Raw genomic sequence first — 10842 nt, forward strand, 5'->3', positions numbered from 1 at the left:
TCAGAGATATAATAAAGCGAATAGATCAGTCAGAATTTGAAGGATTTGAATATATTAATCCATTGCTGCTGTCAACAGAAGAAACAGTATGAAGGAATTACCTTGTTGGGGACAGTGCGAATGACATTAATTTATCCTTAACTACAGTATATGCATGCGAGGCTGGGGACTGGTCACTTTCGATAGAGACCAATGATCTCAAAACAAATTTGCTGCTGAAAATCAAAGAAGAGAATAATGATTTTGGTGGGTGTCCTCTGCCACTTAGTGATTCTTACATTCTGGGCACCGACACAACTGGCTTCATTAATGAAGGAATTTGCATTTTGTGCCTGTTTCATGAAGGATTGAAATGTTCATTGCATCCCTGCAAAAGGAGATAATGAGAAACTTTGAGATCCACACACTTTCTACAAACATTTGATGCAATGAGCTCCCAGTTGAAGAGTATTGCAGTGTAACATCCTGAAGAATAAAATATATTATGGTGGTGTTGAAGCTTATTTTTGATGCCTTTTTTCACAAGTGGTACCTGTCTAAACATCTCAGATATATTTAAAAGGAGTTGTGTTTTATTAGCAATCAAAACATAAATTTGGGTACAAGATTTAAGTGCCTAAATGGATAAACTGCATTGAAGGATTATTTGGGACGTTTTTACACCTGGTAAGTTCTGCTTGTTAGTATTAAGTAACATTTCCATGTGAAAGATACAGTTCACAGCTGCAGCCTGATGTTTAGTTGCATTTTTGTAGAATTTGGAACGCAGAGTGACTCAGTAAGATTATTTCCAAATTAGAATTTACAGTATCAATTTCAGAATCTGTTGTCTTAAACTCCAGAGTTACCAAAATGTAGAGATTGAAGAAAATGAAATTTGCACACAAAGGATTTCTAAACATTACTTAAGCAGTGCCTACACCTACAATAATATTGTGTTGTATGTTAGATTTTTGAGAAGTATTTTTATCAACAATACAAATATTCAGATGTAGAGCAAAAGCCTAGTAAAGCATAGCCTTAAAGTTTAAGTAGCAAATTTAGAATAACCATAAGATGAAATCTACTTTCCTGATAAAGCACACCTCCTACTTACGATAAACTGTCTGCTTACGGTTGCTCAGTGTCCATTAATAACTAATCATTCTGCAGTAGAGAATGGGATTTTTCAGCAAAATTATTTGCATCAAAGTAGTACAATTCTTTTCATGGAAGAAAAACTAATACCTAAGAAATTGCAAAAAGCAAAAGACAACTATGGAATCCTTTTTGGTGGGAACTGGGGGGTGCCAGGGGAGCCAGGGGCAGGGGAGGACTCAGGAGCTGGCAAAGCCATGCTGGGGGGCCGGAGCTGTGCTGAGCTCTCGGGGTTCAGCCCCGGGACAGCAGAGGCTCTGCTGCCTCAGGCTGGGCTGAGCTCCAGGGCTGGTTGGGAAGGGAAAACAGAAACCCTGTGCTGTGGCATCTCACCTGATTTGGTGTAAAACACAGGATAAATTGTGACACTTTCACTTTCTTTACATTAACCTATGGTTTTCTCAGGGTACAGCATTGCATTCGGTGCTGAACATGACATCTTTGGGATTCACATCCAAGTCATGAGGTGCTAGGACCAGACTGCCAAAACATTGTTTGAAATATTCAATTAATCATTGATTAACAATCTAGGTTTTGTATCCCCTCTTTAGCCACAATTATGCAGACCTGTGGTTTAGTTCTATGAATCCCATTCAGGTTTCAGTTGTGGGTTTCTCTGTTGGACTGTAGCTTTTCATATTCAGCAAAGTGTGTTTTAATCAGCACTAAATAATTTAACTAGTAAAAAGTACTTGCCTCAAATGCCTGGACTTTAGATACTTTATTATCTGCTAAAGGCAACTTTACCTTTTAAATGTAATCTGGCATTTTTTTAATTGCTCTTTTTTCCCCTTTTCCCTCTTACTTTATTTCCCCTGAGTAACTTCCCGTTTAGTGTTTTCAGCTCCCCTGGTACTAAAGCTAATCAGTAGTGATCAGAGTGACTGCAGGCAGCTCATGAATGGAACTGTGACCAGTTAAGCTGTCCTTTGACATACCAGGGCATGGAACTTTAAACTGGAAATATTAGAAATGTGGGTTGGGGGTTTTTTTTTTAACCTTTTTTCTAGGTTTCAGAACATCTTGGGAGGGAGGGAAGGAAGAATAGAAAGACATTTTGCTAATCAAACATTGTAAGGACTATTTGATTTTTATTTAAGAATTTACAGGCATTTACAATGTTGCTGTGTTGCCAAATAGTTTGCTGGGTACAAGTTTGGTTGCTCATGTGAAAGTGTTTGAATAATGTTCTGTTCATAACAAAGGGGAACTTTTTTATATAAAATACTTGTTTTATAAATAAAAGAAAATGAAGGATGTAATTAAATGTGTGGTTTGGAAAAAAATCCTAATATATTGCAAATGGATCTGGTAATGATATATAGTTGTCTTATTTGAAATAGTAAATGAAAATTCTAGCTAATTTAATGATTGTAAAACAGTAAATATGTTCTTGTAGTTTTGTATTATTAATTAGTTGGGATCTTTGCTGATCAGTTTTAATTGTGCAGAAGATGGTATACTAATCCATAACAGCTGAGATCATTTATATTCTTGCACATCTATTAAAGACTTTAATGAAAAAGTTAATAGACTTATTATTTATCAGTGAACTGGGCTGTGTCCAACCACTGAAACAGACCCCACTGTAAATTAAATCCATAGGAGTGTCCCTGTATTTTTATACTGTATTCTGTGTTTATTCTGTATACCATTAACAATGGTATTTCCATCATTATTCCTGTATCTGAATCCCAGCTTAGCTGCAGGTTTGGAGGTCCAGGGCACAGGGAAATAAACTAGAGCAGGTTGATCTCATCCCTTGGTTTGTGGTTACTGAGCTGTCACTAAATGTCATTTATTTTCATTCCCAGGCTTAGCAAGTGTTCTCCTGCTCCTCTTGAGAAGTGATCAAAAGAGCAGCTGAGCCTCCTGAGCCCCTCCCAGCTCCACCAGGCTGCTTCCTGCTTTCAGTCCTTGATGGTGGCTGGGGGGGCCTGTGGAACTGGTATAAAAATCTGCTCTTGGCTCACTGTGTTAAATCTCATTTTCCAGCTCAGTGTTGTGACACTGGCAGAAGTGTTCCTTCTGCAGCCTAATTAGCTTATAGTCATATTAATCACCGGTTTAACACTAATACTAACTTAGAAACCTGCACTGTAAGGTTTTGAATTTAGCTGGGCTCCTTCAGAACCATAAAAACCTCATAACCTTTATTTTGTCTGGGCTATGTTTTCTCTTAAAGAGCTATATTCCCAGGATCAATTGTACAGTTACACTTTCCTATGTAGATATTAAAACAACAAATAATGCCAAATTCAAATTACTTTTTAACTGAATTTATTTTCATAGATTATCTGTTTAGAAAAAAAAACAAAACAGTAAACTTTTGGGTTAGAGTAAGTAACAGTTGTCTTTTGCTCAGCTGCTTTCTTCTGTCCTGAGAGGTTCAGAACTGGTACATGAGACAAAGCTTGAGGGATTTCCACTAGTGCATTTTTTTCAGGAGTACCAAGCCTGATTTCCATGGGGGTCTCTGGGACATCCCAGAGCACTGCTTTCAGAACTAGAACTACTTCATGTGCATTTGATAGGCTTTAAAATAAAAAAAAAAAGAAGCAAGTAGGCAGGTGGCACTTATCCTTCTTCTGAGTTACTGCTTCAAGTCAGAGTAAAGGATGTGCTTCCTTGACACATTTTTCCTTTTCCTTTGAGAAAGCTTCATCCTTGGCCTTGTTCCTTTGCTCTCCACTCTTCTGGATTTACCACATGACATCATCTGCACTTTCAGACAAGCACCTGGCAAGGTGGCCATCGATGTCCAGCTGAGAGAGTCTGCAAACACAGGAACAGTCACATCCTTGTTTTGACTGTTAGTTACTCCCTCCCAGAAGTGTTCTGGTACCTTAGAGGGGCATCACTCCTATGCCTAAATCCTCTACCAAAACCTCCCAGCCTTGCTGTTACTGCTGCTCTAACTGGAGCTGAGTAGCACAGACCTGAATATGGAGACCAGATGCATCTTAAGCCTGTCTGTCTAAGTCTCTGGACAGAATAACCAAAATTGTGTAGATATTAATGTAGCCATTCCTTTGTCTCCCTGTTCAGCATCCCAGTAACAGGGAAAGCGGCACCCAACAGAGCTTGCAGGGTTAGAGGACCTGTGGAAAAGCACATTTTCAGCAACTCCGACAGCCTAAGTACTATGAAATTTTGTTAACAGTTCTTACTGTAGGACAGGTACTCAACTTGTAAATGGGATTAAAGTAGGTAATTCTGACAGCTTACAGTAGCTTTGTCTGCTTCTGTTATTCTGTATATCAAAGATGCATGCAGACCTTGCTGGGGCTCATTTATGGGAAAGTTATGGAAAAAAAACAAAACACAAACTTACCTTCCAGTAAACTGCATCAGACACATTGGACAACTGTCAAGAGCTGAAGATGCTTCACCCTGGTTTTCCATCTTCTCCTCACGGCTCTCAGCCCCCAGAGTGTTCCCTAGCCAAGGCTTCTCAGCAGACACCTCTGTGGCCTCCCCCACTGGAAGATCCCCCTGATGTGTTTGGATTTGAGTCTTTTCCTCACCCTTTTCTTTCCTGTCTGCCCTACTGTTCTGTACAGTCCCTGTGCAGTGTTGCTGAGGGCTCAGAGCTTCTGCAGAGCTTTGTACCAAGGCCAAGGGCTGTGCTGAGCTGCTGTGCCCAGGGAATTTACATGACTTAGGACTCACGTCCAGCTCTGAAACACCTTTTCGGTCTGCCCCAGACACAGTTTTGTCTTGATCTGTACTGGTTCCCATGCAGGTTTTCCCAGCTGTGGCTGATTGGCCCTGTCCTTTATGTTCATTGCTCTGACTCTGTGTTGGCTGCTGAGAGCTCAGATCCTTGGGGTTCAGACATTTTTCTTTGTGAAAAGATGGGAATGATATCCACTGAATGTCTTTTATTCTGACTGTAAAAACTTCATGGTGTTCTGAACTCCTTTCCTGTTGTTCCTACAACACACACAAACACACAATATCTAAAGCAAATTGAGCTCCACCAATACCCAGGCTTTGGGAAGACATTGCAAATACTGAGAAATCTGAACTATAGGGAAGAAAAGAACATTTTATTTACGTCCCTCTTCCAGGAGTTTCCTGGAGCTGATGGAATATGGGTCTTCCCTTAACATTTCCAAATTGATACAATGGGTACTCATGTTTCAGAGAGACTAAGGATGAAAACAACAACCTGCTACTGTTCAGGGGGAAAAAAAAGTTATTTTTAAGGACTGATTTTTATGTTGTGATCTTGCCTATTGCCAGTGGAGTGATGTCAGGGTAGGTTCTGTGTAATTAACCCCTCCATTACAGTTTGCCTTTTCCAGTTTCATTCCTTAGGGAGATGCTGGTGTTTATGGCAGTCAGCATCCTTACACAGACTCCCTCTTCCCAGCACAATGTTGGAAAGAATTTGCTCTACTGCAAAAAAAGCCACTTGTAGCTGTCCTTATATACCCTGCCACACCATGCCCAGACATATCACTGCACAGAGATTAAAGAGCTGAAACCCCACATCTCTAAAGGCTATTTCAGGTTGTTTCCCATTAACCAGGCTATTGCTATTGTAAGCAGGACACAAAGTGCAAAAACAAGGATACAGAACATTACCTTTTCCAAGAACTCTGGAAAGTTGGGCATTGCGTCCCAGTTTGTGCAGTGTGAATCTTGACTGATGTGTCTCAGTAACAAAACCCAGGTTTTTTCACACTCATTTAAGTCTCCCTTTTCAAACCAGGAACATCTGTCAGTCAATGCCCTGTAAAGATACAGTCCAATAGTTTGAAGGTGGGAGAGAAGAAAGAAAATACTCTTACACTGATACTAGTTTGCCTCTTTTTTCTGGAATCCAAAGGCATTATTGTGCCTGCAAACTATTTTTTGCAGCATTGTATGACTTCTGTAATTTTTACAGCTAGCAAAAATTTAATGTCTAAATGCTTTCTTTCTGCTTGTAACAAATGAGCAATAGGTATCTATCTCTTCACTTCCAAGTGAAACAGTTCAGTGCAGCCACTGTTTTATCTTCTCTAACACCACACTTAACACCTGCGAAGCACAGAAATCATGGAAGTGTTTGCACTGAGGGTAGCAATTGCATCGGTTCGCAGGTACGTCTGGACATTCCCACACTGCCGATTGAAATTACTGATTATCTTCCCAAACAACTTGATTTAATCGATCCTAGGAACTATAAGCATTAAAAGGTAATGCTGCAAAAAGACAATTCCAAGGGAAGGATGGAGCCGCCCGAGCTCAAACACAAACTGAGCCACTCACTGCCTTCAGTCCTCCCGAATTCCAGGGCTGGAAAAAACAGGAAATACTTCTGCGCTCCTGTGAGCCGTATTCTGGAGGAAAACTGAGTTTTCACACATTAACGTTTCTCAGGCCCTGTCCTCGCCAGAGCTGTTCTGTGCCGACGAACCTGCAGAAGGTGTGGGGCACGCTGTGCTTTACCTTGCAGTTTTATCTGTATTTATTAAAAGCACTACGGGCGGTATTTTATGAAATAACCTTTAACAGACACAGATCTGACCGCGAAACGCCGCGAGTCGCCCGGGTGGTGCACCCTGGGCCCCGGGGGCCGATCCAATCCTCCCGGGGCCGATTCGGTCCCCCAGGACCGATCCGATCCGATTCCCCGGTCCCGACTCACTGGGTCCGCGGCGGGGGCTCAGGGCCGGGCCTGCAGTCCCGGCCACGGGCGGACGGCGCCGTCCGGGGCTTCAGGCGCAGCTTGCCAGCTTCTTCCTCACACATGGCCGACGCTCCCCGCGCCTCGCCGGGGGACGGCGCTGGCGACCGCGGCAGGGCGGGGTGAGAGGGCGGCCTGGGCTTCCTCCTCCTCCTCTTCCTCCTCTTCCTCCGCCTCCTCCTGCCCCGGGCGCGTTGCCGGGACTGTGAGTTTCAGCCGCCCTCATGGCGCGGGGCAGCGGGAACGGGCGAGTAGTTCTGATGACTCCTTGAGGGGAGCCCGCCGTTCTCAGCCCTTGCATCCGTCAGCCTCCAGGGGCTGGTCTGCCTCGAAAACAGCCCTTGTTTTGTGTCGCTTTTACCTCTCAAACTTTATGGTTTTTGTAGGGTTTTGGTCCGTTGGGAAGGGCAGGGTCAGGGGCTGTGCTGGTTGGTCCCCGTGGCTGAGGGGGACAAGATGGCGGTGGGTCGGGCCTGGCCGGTCCCGGCCTGGGTCTGGAGTTGGTGCGCGGGGCCAATTCCAGAGGCTGTTCTTTCAAATATAAAATCGGTTGGGAGCACACCTCTGACCTAGTTTCACTTTTAGAGAAGAATCTGAAGTGATGCAGTTTGACGTTTTTGGCGGGAATATCGCCGTGTGGCTTGAAATAAAGAAGGTGCTAGAGAGGGTTTAAACATTCTCCGGGCTGCAGCCGTCTCAAAAGCAGACACCATAGGAATGGTGACAGGCACCTCATCCTCCAACAGTATGTGAAAGGATCAGAAAGTAACGTTTAAACTCTTTAACAATTGATGCAAAAAATAACTGTACAAGGAAATAAATCCAGTTTGGTAACAGGTGTTTATGAGGGAGCACCAGCACAGAGGACTGCTTAAAACCAATTTATTATTGGTAAAACATGAATCAAAGTCCACATTCTTCTGTTACTGCATTTATGCATTTCTGGATGTCTGTGGACTGCCCCATCCTTCGATTTTTCAGAGTAGAAAGGAGGCATCAGTATTGACTGTATCAGAAGTTACACCTGTGAATGAATGTGTTGGTCCCAGCAAAAATGTATTCAAGATGGCTGACAAGACTTTATATGTGCTTTGAGTGGATCTGAATCTTGAAAATGGGTATCAGAGTTCAGAGATTCACATTTCACATTAATTTAAATCTGAGCAGGTCCAGGCAGCCCCATCCAGAGGTGTTTCAGCTGAGGATGATTCTGTCTGTTCAGGGATCTGGGAGGTCCTGCCTAGCCTTCACCCTCCATGTGTTAACTCAGGTACTTTGTGTTTCTGTGAGTCCATAATGCCTTTAACTGTATGCAATAACTACTTTCTTAACTTTAAAGCAGCATTAATAGATTTCCTTTTGTGGATAAATATCTTGGAAGTGCAAAGTGTTTGGTTGCTCCTGGGATCTGTGTCAGTTTACACAACAGATAGCCCAGCTGAAAAACAAAAACATAAAAAATTGTCACACTAGAGGGCCAGCATTTCAGCTGTGTGATGGGCAGAGTAAAACGAGAATGAAGACCAGGGAGTTAGCGGAAAAGCAAACCCCTGTCACACAGTTTAACGTTTTCCTGCGTTAATATCTGTTACAGCTACTGCAGTGCCCTGGGAACACCCAAGGGACATTCACAGGGTTCTGCCTGTTGCCATTCTGTTTTGTTGCCATTTAGAAGATGCTTCACAGTATGGTGAAAGGAGATCCCAGGAAATCGGCCCTCCTTTCCTTCTTTGTCGGGAAAGTGTTCCCCTAAAAGCTGCAGGTGGAGCAAGGTAAGAGGAATAGAGGCAAAGAGAGAATCTGGATCAAAAGGTTTTATGCTGCTGTGGAGAATAAGGTGGTGGTGGCAGCAGAGACAGAACAAAGAACGGCAGGAGAAAGGGGGTGTAAATAAAGAAAAAGTGTGAATTGAAGAGGGATTTGGCTGTGGAAGTGGTGGGAAATGTTATGAGAGAGGAGGGGTAGAAATCTGATTTCACAACCAGCTGAGGAAGTGTTCCTTGGGGGATTTTATTCAGGATCACTGAGAATTGTGGCCCAGTGCCGACTGTCACCACCTGGAGGCAGCAAACTATGCAAAATCAGGGGTTTAACAAAATCCGGGGGGCTGTGAAAGCACTCCGAACCTACTCCTGGGTGTATCTATGCTAATGTACAGTGATGCATCAGGGTTTCTTTTATTCCTGTGATGTTTGGGTTAGTGTTTTATGTTTTATGACCCCTTGGATACTCCTTGGACAATCCTCTGCTGCTAAATTGTGTATTGTACCCATAGATTTATGCTGTTCGACACGACTTCTCCCAGAACAGCCTGTTCTTCATGCTGGAGGTGTTGCTGTGTGGTGCTGTGAGCCCTTACAGCATTTGCAAAAGCTTTATTATGGGGGTACATAAAAATTGGTTATTGTGCAGTAAGTGCCACAAATTAAAGAATATAATAAAAATAATAGGGAAATTTATTATTGCATCTTTTGCTTGTAAAAAGCAAAAGGAGAAAACCTTGCTTCTGTAGTGTAGGTGGGTTTTAGATTTAACTGTACATTTAACTGAAAATTCTAAGGTTTTTTTGATTGTTACCTGTTTAATGATAGATACCCACTCTAACAATGTCATGAATGTTTTCATCTGTGCTCTATTTGCTTCTGTAACTACCTGCGGATTTCGAACTAGAAATTTTTGTCCATTAAGGGCATTTAGTATTTTTCATCTTCATCTTTCCAGAATTAATAATGTACTAAGAATAGGAAGGCAAAATGTAGAATAGGACCTGGTCTTGGACTTGCCCCTTTGCACAAGATAATATCTTCTGTTTCCTCCACTGCATGGAAATCTTATTACTTCTTGCTTGATTTTGGGTCTTGCTAATTTCAATAATTAGAATGTTTAGTGGTCTTAGAAAAAAGTTCTCGTAGAAATGCAGGGAGTAGTCTTTATCATAATCAGCCTTGACTGGATTTGAGCCAGTGGTCAAGGGATTTGAGCTTGTGGAAGCCAGAATGCTCCTACAGATTATCTGCAGGGATTTCCTTGTAAATGGAATGCCAGCATGTGTAGTTATCTCTTCCCTGTTAAGTCTCAAGCTGCACATGCTTAATCTTTACTTATATGGTCCCTGATTCTTGCTGTAAAGTGGGCCTCAGTTTTAACTTTTGCTCTCAGGAAGAAGGGGCTATTATAACAAATTCTAATCCATTTGCAGTTCCACAATCACTAAAGCCTATAAATTGCCTGCCAAACAAGCCAAGTGATCTTTTCCTGGGCTGAGGGAAAGAGGAGAGTGTAAAACACAGGTGCTGGCATTTGCTGGGGAAGAACTGGTACATTATCAACTAATCCGCCTTCTGCTATTTCTGATTTCCTCCCCAACAGCTGCAGCATTGAATGAGAGCTTCTGCATTTGGAAAGAATTAGAAAGCCTGGTAATGCAGGGTCTCTATTACAGATACAACAACTCACAGACAGGGAGGAGATTTTTGCTGCTGTTGTAGAATTTGGAGTGTTAAGCATGTTGTAGCCTGGAAAAATTGTAATTTTCAGCTGTTGTTATGGAGTAATCAATGAAGAAGAGATGCCACAGTTTCTGCTGGGTTTCTCTCAAAGCCTGGTGTCATTGCATGAAGGAGCTATATTTTTTTTAATGTGCCACTTTGAGGCAGAAGCACACACAGTTTTCATTAAAACTTTTTTTCTTATGATGACTGATGCTCACTGGTAGTTTTAGACCTTCTGAAATATCTTTGCTTCTGTAGTGATAACTCCTGTATCAGATAAAAATGTTCAGAAGAAATTGTTCCTTGCCAGACCATTGAAATATTATTGCATTTTAATTATTTTATCTAATCAGTGCTTAGCTTGGGAGCACATGTTGATAATTTTTTGTCCTCATCAAATAGTCTGTGACTTCACTCAAGGATGAGTGTGGCCATTCTGCTAAATGTAATAAAGGACAATGTCCTCAAAGAGAGCACAGTGTGCAGAGCAGAGCAGGGAAAGCTGCTGCAGCAAATGTCCCACAGCTGAAATGC

At 42.2% G+C, this 10842-nt stretch overlaps 2 protein-coding genes across 10 annotated transcripts in view; one reads left to right on the plus strand and one right to left on the minus strand.

The window, feature by feature from the left end:
• Positions 1 to 2667, plus strand: part of PRKCZ (protein kinase C zeta) — a 40604-nt gene extending 37937 nt beyond the window's left edge. For all 5 annotated transcript variants that reach the window (XM_058855024.1, XM_058855025.1, XM_058855026.1 and 2 more), the window contains one exon: positions 5 to 2667. In XM_058855024.1, the coding sequence (XP_058711007.1) occupies positions 5 to 92 (88 nt within the window). In that variant the 3' untranslated portion in view covers positions 93 to 2667. The remainder of the gene's footprint in view (positions 1 to 4) is intronic.
• Positions 2668 to 3411: 744 nt separating this feature from the next.
• On the minus strand, positions 3412 to 6925 carry FAAP20 (FA core complex associated protein 20). Of its 5 annotated transcripts, none has more exons than XM_058855380.1 (5): positions 6779 to 6925; positions 5731 to 5878; positions 4472 to 5073; positions 4077 to 4238; positions 3412 to 3912 (listed from the first exon to the last, which is right to left on the minus strand). In XM_058855380.1, the coding sequence occupies exons 1-4, from the start codon at positions 6880 to 6882 to the stop codon at positions 4115 to 4117; spliced, it is 978 nt and encodes a 325-aa protein (XP_058711363.1). In that variant the 5' UTR covers positions 6883 to 6925; the 3' UTR covers positions 3412 to 3912; positions 4077 to 4114. The 5 variants fall into 5 exon arrangements, with proteins under 5 accessions (XP_058711363.1, XP_058711365.1, XP_058711366.1 ...); XM_058855382.1 differs by adding an exon at positions 6400 to 6481 and having other exon boundaries at positions 3412 to 4238; XM_058855383.1 differs by lacking the exon at positions 6779 to 6925 and adding exons at positions 6400 to 6481; positions 6580 to 6770 and having other exon boundaries at positions 3412 to 4238.
• Between the last annotated feature and the right edge of the window lie 3917 nt (positions 6926 to 10842).

The sequence above is a fragment of the Poecile atricapillus genome, chromosome 22 (genome assembly GCF_030490865.1).
Source record: "Poecile atricapillus isolate bPoeAtr1 chromosome 22, bPoeAtr1.hap1, whole genome shotgun sequence".
NCBI classification, from domain to species: domain Eukaryota; kingdom Metazoa; phylum Chordata; class Aves; order Passeriformes; family Paridae; genus Poecile; species Poecile atricapillus.